We start from the raw sequence: 14,843 nt of genomic DNA on the forward strand, positions 1-14,843 counted from the left end.
TTCACACCACTGTGGGTTGTGTTCTCAAACCACAGATTTTGGAAGTTCCTATCACAGCAGTGTCTGCCCATTGCCACCAGCCCACACTGCTAGATTGACACTGATGTGAATTCTGTAGATTCTCACCGCAGTAGCTTTTACAGATGTATACGCCTAGGGTGTACAGTTTCACCACTTTGGATCCTATAGATATATACCACTGTTACAACACATTAAATAAAATAGGTCACAGCTCTGAGTCATCTCCCTGCTGGACGAAGGCCCACCCACACTCTCTTGTCAATCAGGCCCTGCACCGATTCAGGCGTCAGTCGCCACTGATGTTAGCTGTGGCCTAGACTCACACCCAGCCTGGGGACAGATTATTAGCGCGCCATGGTACCGCACCTCTGTACGTACTGAACTGATTATTTCAGGAATGAACGGTTGAAGCTCAAGAATTGAACTTTTCGGGGCTGGGATCCTCGCGGTTTTTTGTTTCAGTGGTTTGCGTCCAATTTTTTGTCGAAAAAGTTTACAGACCAGTGCATGCGCATTGGCAAGCTAGTGTGCTGTAAGTTTCACAGTGGATTGGTTTATAGATGTTCATTTTTAAATAGACGTTCATTTTTTATATATATACATTAAAAAAAAACGCGCGCCAAAAAACATGAACGGCGTCGACGGACAGGCAGATGGACAGACGAGAACATTACAGTGACCCTTCAATGAGTAGCCCTAACGGCGGTTCCCTCAAACAGCTGCTGCGCCCCAAATCCACGGCAGCCTTATAATAATAATCCATTATCACTCATTTCACCCGTGCTATGCAGCCTGGGGAGCCAGGAACCTCTGGGACTTTTTTCCCGTCTTTTCTTTCAGATTGCTTATTTTTTGCTCCTAATTGTTTGTTACCCGAGCCGTATCGATTTTCTCTCTCTCTCTTTCTGCCGGTTATTACAACAACAATAACCGCCATTCGCCACCAACTAGTGGTGGCATCGCCACGGCGCTTGTGCCAGGCTATGTGCACTTTAAGGCCACGTGAAGTGTCGGGCGCCCGTTGGCAGGAGGTCACGGGACAGACCCTGCAGGTGCCATGGGTTGACTGACTGAGATGACCGGCAGATGTGATCACATCCGCACCCCCCATCGAAGCTTTACCTGCGGTAAATGGTCGGGGAAATAATCCATCGCAAGCGATGCGTTCTTATAATCAGGTTACTGTCCCTACGTGTTCACTTGCCCTTCATTGTAGCTTCAAATTAGGTGAGAACTCCTCTTATCCGCAACCCTATTATTTTTAAACTCCTATAACCCATGGCAGCTGGATGGGTCTGTGAAAACTCTTATTATCCGTGTCCCTCTTCATCCTGTTATCCACTATTGTCAATGCATTTTAAAAATTACGAATGAGTGCATTTTTGTGTGCATGATAGGATCTATCAGTTTAACACTTAGGCTTTCGCGACCAATATCATCCATAACATAGGTATTTTGGGTTAGATCATGTAAATAGATCGTGTGCATATTTACGTGATCTAGCCCAAAAAACCTATGTTATGAATAGGATATGTTATGTGTGTCCCCCATATCTCCACAGACAACAGTGATTCTAGTATGATGTTACTTTGTTATCCCGAACCACACTGGCCAGCCAGACCATAACGCTAGCTCTAACCACACTGGCCAACCAGATCATAACGCTAGCTCTAACCACACTGACCAACCAGATCATAACGCTAGCTCTAACCACACTGACCAACCAGGTCATAACGCTAGCTCTAACCACACTGACCAAACAGATCATAACGCTAGCTCTAACCATACTGACCATCCAGATCATAACACTAGCTCTAACCACGCTGATCAACCAGATCATAACGCTAGCTCTAACCACACTGACCAACCAGATCATAACGCTAGCTCTAACCACACTGACCAATCAGATCGTAACGCTAGCGCTAACCACACTGACCAACCAGAACATAATGCTAGCTCTAACCACACTGGCCAACCAGATCATAACGCTAGCTCTAACCACGCTGACCAACCAGATCATAACGCTAGCTCTAATCACGCTGACCAACCAGATCATAACGCTGGCTCTAACCATACTGACCAACCAGATCATAACGCTAGCTCTAATCACGCTGACCAACCAGATCATAACGCTGGCTGTAACCATACTGACCATCCAGATCATAACGCTAGCTCTAACCACGCTGACCAACCAGATCATAACGCTAGCTCTAACCACACTGACCAATCAGATCGTAACGCTAGCGCTAACCACACTGACCAACCAGAACATAATGCTAGCTCTAACCACACTGGCCAACCAGATCATAACGTTAGCTCTAACCACGCTGACCAACCAGACCATAACGTTAGCTCTAACCACGCTGACCAACCAGACCATAACCATAGCTCACATGCTAAAACCACCCCATGTGCTAAGGCCATCGTCCTGGAGCTCCTTCCACTTGGTCTTCATGTTTTTTTTTATTCCCCTGTTAGCTTTTGGTGTTTACGGCAGGAGCGTGGCAGAATTCTGAATGTGTGGGAGCACGGGGAGGAGGGAACAGGAGACCCGATTTAAGCGAAGATTCCTGTTACATCATGGGATCATAATCTACAAAAGAGCATCTGTGGCTCTAAAGATTTGTTTCATTCCAGAAATGCAATTCACATAATGCACGCTGTGGCAGTAAACATTTATTTCGGGGGAAAAAAAGCAGAAAAATGAAACGAGATTTGTGCGCACTGTGCCGGTCCGGTTAATAAACGGGGAATCAAAAAGATGCCATCGAGTGATAAAACCCGGATGACAATATTCCGTTCCCTTTATGAAACACGCACGAAATGTGCAATTGTGCATTACTACAGAGCCTGCCGTTTAACACCTGGGACCCGCGGAAAGGTGGCAGCGGTTGCTCCTCTGTAGGAGCCGGCATGCGTGACAAAGAGTTGGCTCAGAGTGGCAGTAACGAGCGGCGGTAGCGACGGCGGACGGTAATTTCACGTTGCCGCCGTGCCTATTAACAAGTGGCCTGCTCCACCCCGTGACCTTTTTTTTGTATCCCCGGCCACCTCCGGCTTGTTTATTATTTTTAATAAGAGCCAAGCAGCACGCCACTGTGACTGGCTTTGTGCTCTTGCTGCGTGTCCACAGCTGGCAATGTGGGGGTTGTGCCCGTGATGTTACGGGGGCCGTCCGACATGTAGGTATCATCGGCGGCGGCGGGTCAAAATGATCTTTCGGGGAGGTCCGAAATGTACGTTTTTAATTAACAATAATACTAAAATGTATGGAAATATCACGTCCAAAAACGCGAGAGAGCAAGGTTGCCACTGGCGGGAGACCACGTGGTTGACTGACGCGTTCAAGGGTCTGCCACGAGCGCTGCTCGTGAAGGGCCTTGGGCCCTCTCGCCGAGTCCGGCTTGGCGAGGTTTGACTCCGTGGACGGTGTTTGTCGACCGCAAGCTGTGGATTTAGGTGCGAGGTGATGTCACCAAGCCGTGCTTGGTCTTGCCACCCGTCACCTCTAGGTGGTATCATCCACAATTGTAGGCTATTTTCTCAAAGCCTCCATCATTGCAATATCTATCCTATCTCATCTGCACCCTCAGACCGAGTCCATAAAATATTGATGCTAGGATTAGGAATATGATTATCATCGCTTTCTTGTTTCTTTCAGTAAAGTCACATAGAAGGGAAATAAAAGAAAATAATAAAAATAAATCAATAAAATTCTCACGACGTTTCGATTGCAACACAAGCAATCATCATCAGGTGTGAAAACCACAGCAAGAAAATCCCTGCAGTCACGAAAGCTTTAAATCGAAATTCATCATCGTTTTATTACTTTTGAAAAGCGTGCATTGGGGCTAGAACTCACTCTCACCCGGAGCGTATATATATTTGTTCAGCGATAAGTGAAAAAATGATAAACGTTGAAATTGCGCAATGGCACCTTTAGTGAGGTGTACGACTAAAGTTGGTGCTCATCTCTCTGGCCCTGGGCCATTGGTAGAAGTTCCACATTCCTATGGTAAAGGTCAGTCTCTCTGTAGGATGACCCCTGATTACTTCCCACAAAGTGCTACTCATTTTATCGACCCCAAAGGGATGCTAGACTGAGTCATCTGCCAACGAAACTATGAACTTGACACCCCCCCCCCCCCCCCCCCGAGTGTGAGTTTGGCATTTTAACCAAAGCATCGTATGGTTGAATTCTGTAAGGAGTAAACATTTAACATGTGTTATGTGCGCGATATCCTTGTGTAACACGTAATGTACGTGTAATCTAATAAGACGGAGGTACCCCGTTCATCATTATTGACTGTCAGGACAAATCCTGTTAACGAAATCCCAAGCCAGTTTCAGATACCAATTGCAAATTGTGTTCATGACCGGGAAGTGAACGCACACACACACTTACATTTTATGAGGTGCATATGTGAGGGTATTCCATCATGGCAAACATGTTACAGCTGTCCTCAGTTGAACACGTGTACGGTACACGTGCACCGACGATCTTATACCGTTATCGGGAAAAAAAGTCGTGTCCGATTTTCTTCCCGTCAGATTTTATGAGTAACACGTTAATGGGTGGTATTAGCTCAGCAAATATTACACCATGAGTGGATCAACATTTCATCAGAACTGGAGCGCGTAGCTATTATTACGACTCCATTGTCTTATGCTACATATGTGCAAAAAAGTATGCATTGTTGGTGTTGTGATTCTCCCGTCTGTATCTCTGCCTGCTGCCTTTCTCTCTGTCTATGTATGACCATCTGTTTGTCTGCCTGACGGTCTCTCTGTGTAACTGTAGACTGGTCTGCTTGTTTCCCCTGTTTGCCTGTCTCTCTGTCTGTCTGTCTTTGTATCTGTCTTCCTGCCATTCTATGTTAACCTAAATCGGTGTCTAGACTGCTTGCGTGCCTGTCCCTAAGTCTGCTTGTGTTTCTGCTGTTCTGTATGTTTGAACAAATGTCCATCCGTCTGTGTCTGTTTGTCTTGTCTTGTCCCCAACCTGAAGCGTGACCGCCCCCCCCCCCGCCGCCCCAGAATGCTTTGCAGCTTTTGCCTCCGAACCGCTAAGTCAGCGAGAGTGATATGACTGCTGCATCTTTTAGCGCAGCGCAACTTTGCTACGTTCACGCATCGCCTAATGAGGGACAGCGAATTGAATTGCCATAGAAGGCTTCTGCGAGACAGAGAGTGATGGATTTTCGCAGTCTTCTGGCAAAGCCAAGCGTGGGCCGCATTGTGAGTCGTGCGAGCAACAACACATTTGGGGACAGGTTATTGGGGTGGCTCAGAAGGTCAGATTGTTGACCCGGCACTGCTGAGGACCTGGGTTTGAATCCGGGTTGGTGCCACCCTTGTTGAAAACGGAAGTTTACGGTCTCAGTGAAATGACTGCCAAAAAAATTATAATAATCAGAATTTAATAAATTGTAATTAAAAAGATCAGTTTTACTACCATGTCTCACAGACAGTATGAGAGTCATTGATAAGATTTTAGGTTTCGATTTTGTTTTAATTCTTCTTATTCTTAATTGTTTCGCTGTGATGTATTTGTTTAAAGTTTTTTTTTTAAATGCAGTTGTTGGTTGTTATCTCGGTACGTCAAGAAATATCTTAAGTCTCTGCTCTCGGGTTGCCTGTCTTTGCCGAATCATAGCCAGCCCGGCTCAACAACTCAATGATAAACAACGTGTGACTTAACATTTCTAAGCACATCTGTAGGACATGTCTGGTTTCTATCATACATCTCTATTGTTCTGTGATGACCTTCCAGAGGCCGTTTTCTCACATGGGAGGGGCATGCAGTAGCTCTTAAAGAGTCACGAATGGCCACTGAGTCTCGTGGCATGATACTGATAGCACAGTTGTAATAGAACACAATTAAACGCATACTACTTGGGGGCAATTTTAGTTTCATAGGCAGATTTTTACTTACAGATTGCGTTTCACGAAACACAAATTTTGCTTTTCGCAAAAAACCGACAAACTTCTTGAATGTGTTTATTTACTTGCGTGCATCATTTTCCCTTAAGGGAATTCATTTCCGCATGCTTTCAAATTTGGGAGCCCGCGGAGGCTCATTGAGAGAATCCTAATTATACCTCATTTGTGGGAAATGAGAGTTCATTAAATAAGGCATTGTTATTATTGAAAGAAATAATAATATTATTATTCATCAGTTTAATTTAATTTTCTATTGCCCGGAGGGGCTTTAGCAGAGAGCACCGCATTTAAAGGTCGTGAGTTCAAATCCCAGACAGGGTCCGAATGCCCTGTTGGTCCTCAGCGCGGTCGGTATAATTAGAACCACTTTGCCGAACGTGAACAGTGGTTGTCCTGTGTAAAGATTGTTTGCTGTCCGAGGAATGTGGAACTTACACCACTTCATAATAGAGGGGTTTTTTTTAGGTTCGATTGCGTAAATATGAATGTGTCGTTAAACCTGCCACCACCCGACACGGCCAACTAGTAAGGTTTGTCACATAAACAGAACGTGCCAATTCGTCACTAGCACAGAACACCGGTTGTGTGTTTGAGAGTAAACCCACTGCAACATTTACAATTTGGCCACCTCCTTGGTGGTGGTGGGTTGGGGGGATGAGGGGGAGGTTAGCTACTAAATCGACAACCAACCGCTGGGACATGTTGACCGTTTTGAAATTAATTTAATTACCCTTTGTTTTCTCTCTGTCTCTGTTTTGCAGACCTCACCCAGGCCAAGTCCTATGGGCAGATGGAAAGGGTAAGGCATTTTTTTGAAGGAAACATTTGTTTCTCAAGCCAAGGGTATTTTTTTTTATTAAAATGCACCGGGAGTGGAACAAAATGTCAGTGTCATAGTCCAGATTTCTCGTTTAAAAGTGAACATCTCACCAAATTGGAACAATGAATGCTTTTCTCACTGAAGGCTCTTTTTTTAAAGAGGGCCAGCAATAAAATACCTGTAAGTTGGAAGCCAGAGTTGGGGAGCGGTGGCATAATGGTTAGCATACCGCGCCTTGAACCTGGTGAGCTGAGTTTTATTTCATGAGGCCTCCTTTGCCAGTACCAAAATATACTAATAGGGGTTTTCCCCTTTTTTCTGGCAACAAAACTGACACCTTTTGCAAGGAATCATGTTAACATTGCAGTCAAATGCAAACAAAACACAATACTCTATTAGTATATTTTGGTACTGGCAAAGGAGGCCTCATGATGTAGATGCTTACCCCGAGCTCTCATTACTCTGATCGTGCGTTGTCATTCAACTTTGCGCCTTTTGGCATCATCTGGTAGAACACCATATGAGACTAGGCTCTAAGAAAAGCTGTCTATGGTGTGGACCAATCAGTTTCAAGGACAATGCATAAATTATCAGAGTATTGTTTTTTATTTGCATTTGACTGCAAGTATTGTGGTTAATGTTAACATGATTCCTTGCAAAAGGTGTCAGTTTTGTTGCCAGAAAAAAAGGGGAAAAACCCCTATTAGTACTGAGTTTTATTCTTCATCAGCGGCGAGTGAATCGTGATCACTGTGCACTGACCAGCACGGTCAAGTCAGGTAAACAACCCCCGTGACCGACACTGCACTGGGAGGCCTTCGTCTACGCCGTTGTGAATTTCATAGGAAACCAGAGTGCCGGGAGAAAACCCACACGGACACTGGTAGCACAGTGGCCGCTTGTCGCAGAGGCTCACGATTCGAATCCAGCTGCCACCCCGATTTAATTCTGCGGGTGTTATGAACCTTGAAATATACTACGCATCGCCAGCTTCACGGTGGATGTTAAAGATCCCGAGACTTCATTCACAGGAGTAAATGATACGAAACCATTTCATTGACCAGGTAAAGCCCATTGAGCTTTTAACTCTTTTTTTAGAGCCGACCTGGCCACACCGGGAGAGATCATCGAAGTGGCTTATATCATCATCATCATCACAAGTGTGAATTTATATTGGCAGATACATAATGTACAAGCATGTTTCTAAATGTGGAGGACAAAAGCAGAGGCCTTGGAAATATATCAACGTGACCACCACGGGGAGAGACTCCAAATATACAACAGGCATCGTCAGGGGCCTGGGATCGAACCCACAATCTCCTGCGTACCAGGCGAGGGAGGTAACATCTCGCCACCACAGCGCCCCTTTATGTGCCAGTGTCGGCCATTGTGTGCCAGTGTCATTGTCCAAATTGCTATGTAGATTCCAATTCAGTAATTGCAATTCAGTAATTGCAAATTTTCCAATTCAGCAATTGCAAATTACTGAATTGGAATCTACACAGCAATTGCTGCGTGGGCTTGGCAGGACCCTCCTGAACATGAGTCATGTTTGAGGCTTTCCTGGGTATACAAGCGTCGTAATTATACAAAAAATACCACTTTACAATGAGGTGAGCAACCTCGCTTCATGACCTGCCTTCTTGAGCGGGCCCCATAGCGCCGCTGCAGGTGGGGTTCCTCGCGTCAGAATGTCCTCGTGATCCACCAACTCCACAATCCAAAAGCCGAGGCCGTACACGCGCGTGCCCGCCTCGCCCTTGCTGACAACGGCGACGAACGATGGCATGGCGGTGGCGGGCGAGGAGGATAATGCTTCGCGGGTGATCTCGCCAAATGCCGCCGTCGGCTTGGTCGTGGCAGCCTTGTGTGCGACAGTGTCACAGCGTGAGTCATCCGTCCTTTCGCAGTGGATGAAAGCACACACAAAAAAACACGATGTCTGTGTTTTGTCAGTGCACAGGGCCCGCGTGTTTGTTTGTTTTGAGGAGCTGTAGTGCGGCGGTTAGCGCGCTGCACTTACGGCCACCGCTGCTCTCGATTATGTGAACCTGGTCCTGGGCCTCCCCTAGGTCGACTCAGTCTCAAATGACTACCGGGTACTGTGTGTAAACGTTGCTACTTGAGAGACAAAGGCGGCCGGGCGTGGTGCTGGCCACCCATCCCTTCGTGTGCCGTGCCGGCCTTCATAGGTGCTACACGTTAACAGCACTTGCCCCCACGGTCTGTTAAGGCTACACGGGAGACCTTTGTCTCTTTCTTTTTTGTTTGTTTGTATTGCACATGCTTTGGGAGTGATATAACGGTTTTTTTATTTTGCTCTCATAATAATGCTCTCGACTATCGGGTTTGGGGAATGCATGCGTGCGTGCGTAAGATTATATTCCTGCAGAAACGAGCGAATATTGACGAATACATTCTCAATGGAATCAGAATGACTGTAGAAAGGTTATAGGGTGATGGTATTGATTGGTTGGCATTAAAGCATTAGAAATGTTTTGCATGGGAATTCAGGGTGTTATTTGACTTCAAATGTTAAAACGACATTTTGTATGCCCTATTCCCCTCCGTATCATAATTATGAGTCAATTAGAGAACAATTTCTCATTTATAATATGCTTATATTTACCATGATTGTAGACTATTTATTCTTCTGATATTGCATTTGTTTTACCAGTCGGGCAATAAATTACACAGAATTATCACGGGAATGGATTTTCTTCTTTGCATAACTGGCAGATCTCGTGAGAAAAATATGATGCGTCTCAGCGCTCCCAACGACAAACGGGTTAAATCGTAGGAACGTTGCCGTCCTGCTGCATCTCATCTTCGTGCTGCTCACTCGAACGTGGGCCTTGTGGGCCATCTACGTTGATGGCCCTGAGCTCGTGGCAACAAAAGTCCACATCGGATGGTGAGGGGCAGGTTTCTCTGCAGCATAACCGCTGTTGACATTCCGCAAAGGAGGCACTCCTTTTATTTACGCGAGAGGGATCACGGGCTGAGTCAACTCCCTCTCGCAGCGAAAATAAAAAGAGCGGTAGTTTGTACGAAGCCGACGATGGAGAGACTGTTGACTTCACTGTGGAGAGACTGGAACCCAGTGTGAGAATGTGGAATTTCCGCCACTGATTGTCTGCGACCGATCCACCCTCCCCGATGTTTGGCTTTCGCTATAACATTGGTTTGCTGTCCTCCGGCTGAGATTGACAAGTAGGATCTTGTTCATCTTACTCTCTGTCTTCTTCTCTTCGTTTTTCCCTCCACTTGAAGTCTGCCTGAAACTCGAGTGAAAGGGCAACTTGAGTTTGTAAAAAAAATAATAAAAAGTACCCTCTCCAAGATTGTTCGCGTTAATCGAGATATCACTGGCGTTGGGCAGCGGTTTCCCCAGATATAATTTTCTACGTTACCATTAAATCTATAATACACGTTAACAGAACATGCCAATTCGTAACTAGTACAGCACACCGGTGTGTTTGTGTTGGAGAGAAAATCCATTAGATTTACAACATGTCAACAACATGTAAACAACATGGTATGGAATTGCTCTCCAACACATTTACAACATGTAAATGTGGATTTGCTCTCCAACACACCGGTGTGCTGTACGAGTAACGAATTGGCACGCTCTGTTTAAGTGACAAACCTTACTAATTGTCTGTGTCGGGTGGTGGCGGGTTTTTAACGACACATTTATATTTTTACGCGATCTAACCACAAAAAAAACTGTTATGGATATTGGTCGCGAAAGCCTACGTGTTAAACTGTTACCATTACACTAACATTTAAAGGTTTTTCAGGACTGTCGCTGACGCTTCTCCCCTCGGCCCGAAGCCTCGCGCCAGGAATTCAGGGCGGAATCGTTCACGAGAATTCGAGCTTCGACAGAGAAATAGCGGCCACCTTGAGTTGCCCACGAACGTGGAAGCGCGGTGGCGGTTGGGTAACTCTCGTATGCATTGGGTTTCTGTGACGCATTGGAGACGCCGTTATTACTCTGGTCATCCGGCGATATATATAAATATACCTTTAAAATTAATATAACGGTTCGATTATCCTCAAGAAATCTCAAATGATTTCAAACACATTTTAAAGGTGGGAACTGAGAATGTCAGCTGGCACCAGGTGAATGTGAGGGCAGCAGTAGCCAACGCGTAATAGGCCGCACTGCACAGCGTTAAGGGGCCATCCATTTAGTAGGGACGCAAAAATCCGTCAAAACTTGACCCCTCCCCCCCTCCCTGTATGCACGCGTACTTTTTACCCCCCCCCCCCCACCTGCGTACGTACACTTGACGCCCCCCCCCTCAATCCTATAGAACGGCCGATATTTAATCCACGCAGAAACGATCAAGGATTAAAAATATAAACGTGTTTAAGCAAACTGATAGTTCACCGCCGGCTCCATTAAATAATTAATTTGTGTACCTTTAAAAAGTTTGTCTAGTGTCCGCTTTATAAAGTGCGTCGACTGAACATCTGCTGTAACAGTAGACGGATGGACAGACCAGTGTTAGTACTGAAGTCCGGGCAGCAGCAGCAGCACGAACAGAGAGCACCGTGGCAGGTAAAATCTTGAGCCAGCGGCAGTCTGCAGTGAGGCCAGATTGAAGGATTTGTAATCTATGGGGCAGGCCGCCAGACTATGTCAGACTCACTGCTGAGCTGCGTGATAGCTGCAGTCAGCATACAAGTGACACCTCTCCCACAGGCCTACTTCTCCCGGTAGTACTTGTTGTCTGACAGCTTGAGAAACTGAACTGTGGCTCATTGGAAGGCCAATGTAGACAAATTATTATCGAGGATTCACCCCCCACCACCCCCGTTTCCTCTGCGTACATTGTCAGTAGACCCCCATACGCAAGTGTACGCATTTGGGTTAACTCCCCCCTCCATGCGTACGTACTAAATAGATGGCCCTAAACTGTCACGTGGTGCTGCTCTCTCCGAGGTGGAGTCGGTTCAATTTGAAATGTCTCATGAGCGTCATCTTGATTCTCCCAGATACCAAGCTGTCGTCTCCTTTTCCTCTCTGGCCTGTACTCTCTTACCCAGGGTCCCCCACCCCTTCAGAGCCTGCCCCTTTCCCCCAACAGCCTGTAGGAGTTGGGGGGGCGCGGGGCTGGAAATATTTTTCAGAATTCAGTCCCGGACAACTCCGGTTGAAATTAAATGAAACCCTGCTGCGACATCTCACTGCACCCTCCCCCCCCCCCCCTGCCTTCACCTCCTCCACCTTCCACCAAATATACAGTGGGGGAAAAAAGTATTTGATCCCCTGCTGATTTTGTACGTTTGCCTACTGACAAAGAAATGATCAGTCTTTTATTTTAATGGTAGGTTTATTTGAACATTGAGAGACAGAATAACAACAAAAAAATCCAGAAAAACGCATGTCAAAAATGTTATAAATTGATTTGCATTTTAATGAGGGAAATAGGTATTTGACCCCCTCTCAATCAGAAAGATTTCTGGCTCCCAGGTGTCTTTTATACAGGTAACCAGCTGAGATTAGGAGCACACTCTTAAAGGGAGTGCTTCTAATCTCAGCTTGTTACCTGTATAAAAGACACCTGTCCACAGAAGCAATCAATCAATCAGATTCCAAACTCTCCACCATGGCCAAGACCAAAGAGCTCTCCAAGGATGTCAGGGACAAGATTGTAGACCTACACAAGGCTGGAATGGGCTACAAGACCATTGCTAAGCAGCTTGGTGAGAAGGTGACAACAGTTGGTGCGATTATTCGCAAATGGAAGAAACACAAAAGAAATGTCAATCTCCCTCGGCCTGGGGCTCCATGCAAGATCTCACCTCGTGGAGTTGCAATGATCATGAGAACGGTGAGGAATCAGCCCAGAACTACACAGGAGGATCTTGTCAATGATCTCAAGGCAGCTGGGACCATAGTCACCAAGAAAACAATTGGTAACACACTACGCCGTGAAGGACTGAAATCCTGCAGCGCCCGCAAGGTCCCCCTGCTCAAGAAAGCACATATACATGCCCATCTGAAGTTTGCCAATGAACATCTGAATGATTCAGAGGACAACTGGGTGAAAGTGTTGTGGTCAAATGAGACCAAAATGGAGCTCTTTGGCATCAACTCAACTCGCCGTGTTTGGAGGAGGAGGAATGCTGCCTATGACCCCAAGAACACCATCCCCACCGTCAAACATGGAGGTGGAAACATGCTTTGGGGGTGTTTTTCTGCTAAGGGGACAGGACAACTTCACCGCATCAAAGGGGCGATGGACAGGGCCATGTACCGTCAAATCTTGGGTGAGAACCTCCTTCCCTCAGCCAGGGCATTGAAAATGGGTCGTGGATGGGTATTCCAGCATGCTAATGACCCAACATACACGGCCAAGGCAACAAAGGAGTGGCTCAAAAAGAAGCACATTAAGGTCCTGGAGTGGCCTAGCCAGTCTCCAGACTTTAATCCCATAGAAAATCTGTGGAAGGAGCTGAAGGTTCGAGTTGCCAAACGTCAGCCTCGAAACCTTAATGACTTGGAGAAGATCTGCAAAGAGGAGTGGGACAAAATCCCTCCTGAGATGTGTGCAAACCTGGTGGCCAACTACAGGAAACGTCTGACCTCTGTGATTGCCAACAAGGGTGTTGCCACCAAGTACTAAGTCATGTTTTGCAGAGGGGTCAAATACTTATTTCCCTCATTAAAATGCCAATCAATTTATAACATTTTTGACATACGTTTTCTGGATTTTCTTGTTGTTATTCTGTCTCTCACTGTTCCAATAAACCTACCATTAAAATTATAGACTGATCATTTCTTTGTCAGTGGGCAAACGTACAAAATCAGCAGGGGATCAAATACTTTTTTCCCTCACTGTAACTTCTCTGTCGTAAATACGATAATTCAGTGTTTGTTTCTCAAATGCCCAAGATGCCAATCCTCCAACCGGCTTCAATTCTCTGACAACCGTTTGAGGCGCGGCCACTCTTGGGATGCTTGAAAACAAAAATCTCCTCCCGTTGAACGTCACTCCTCAGACCGATCCCGCGTCGCCTTAAAACGGAAGCCGGGTCGCTTTGCCGATGTCAGCGCCCACCATCCAAACTCCGGGCGCGGGGCGAGGAAGATGGAGAGAATGGGGTCATATCGCAGCCTGCGTCCTCGACGCCGAGAGCATGACTAATGCATGAGGCTCCATCTGGGGCGAGACGTGGAATCTCTGCGCGAGCGCGAGCAGCTTTCATGTCTCACCCATTGGCAGGAGCTCATCTCCCTCCCCCCTCACTGTCATTCCCATCCCATGCCAACACGAGCCCACTGTCGATACGTGCGCCTTGCATGCACGTGATGCGTGGTGGTGGTGGTGGTTGTTGCGGCTGTGGTGGTGGTGGTGGCTGTGGTGGTGGTGATTTATGTACGTTGAACTTCTTTCGCACCGTACGTAGCCAACCGTGCCAATCGGAGGTGATATGTGGTGTCGCCGGTGGCGGTGCCGGCAATGGGGCAGCGGGAGGCAGGGTGCCAGGTCTTCGTTTTTGGGCAGCTGACGGTGGGCGCTGTTGGGTCCCTTCTAATCCGCCTCCCTCTCTGTGCGGCGTGTGATAAGGATTACTGTATTCTCCGGCAGCAGCCTTAATGCGGGATTTGTCAAAACGCCAAATTGTATGCATTATAATGATGATAATATTGCGTAGGCGCTTAGTGAGCTGTCTGGGTTAACGCTGGGGGTCGTGGGGGCGGGGGATGGGGGCGGGGACCACGGCGTGGGGGTCGACCCAGCCCTTCGTCTTTCTACAGTCGTCTACCCAGACCTTCTGGTGCCTGCCATAGGAATGTAGAATTTGTCCCACAGGCTTCAGGTGGACACTAACGGAGGCGTGCGCCGCCCTTCCAGCGGGCAGACGGCTTGCCTCTCTGGAGGGGAAGTTTTGGCAAAGGCAAAGATCCCCCGTGCAGTCTTTCGCAGACCGTTGGGGGCAAGTGCTGGTGTTCGTGAGCATCTACTGAACGCACACGGACAGACACGCAGGCACACGGTGCTCATTTAGAGAAACGTGAGTAAATTAGTTGTCGTGATGA

General features: G+C 46.9%; 1 protein-coding gene across 5 annotated transcripts in view; it reads left to right on the forward strand.

The window, feature by feature from the left end:
- PAWR (pro-apoptotic WT1 regulator) overlaps positions 1 to 14,843 on the forward strand; it is a 140,763-nt gene that overhangs the window by 100,413 nt on the left and 25,507 nt on the right. For all 5 annotated transcript variants that reach the window (XM_032971091.2, XM_032971118.2, XM_076072834.1 and 2 more), the window contains exon 4: positions 6,726 to 6,763. In XM_032971091.2, coding sequence (XP_032826982.2) covers positions 6,726 to 6,763 — 38 coding nt within the window. The remainder of the gene's footprint in view (positions 1 to 6,725; positions 6,764 to 14,843) is intronic.

The sequence above is a fragment of the Petromyzon marinus genome, chromosome 3 (assembly GCF_048934315.1).
Source record: "Petromyzon marinus isolate PM22_M1 ecotype Great Lakes invasive population chromosome 3, UKy_Petmar_22M1.pri1.0, whole genome shotgun sequence".
Taxonomy (NCBI): Eukaryota; Metazoa; Chordata; class Hyperoartia; order Petromyzontiformes; family Petromyzontidae; genus Petromyzon; species Petromyzon marinus.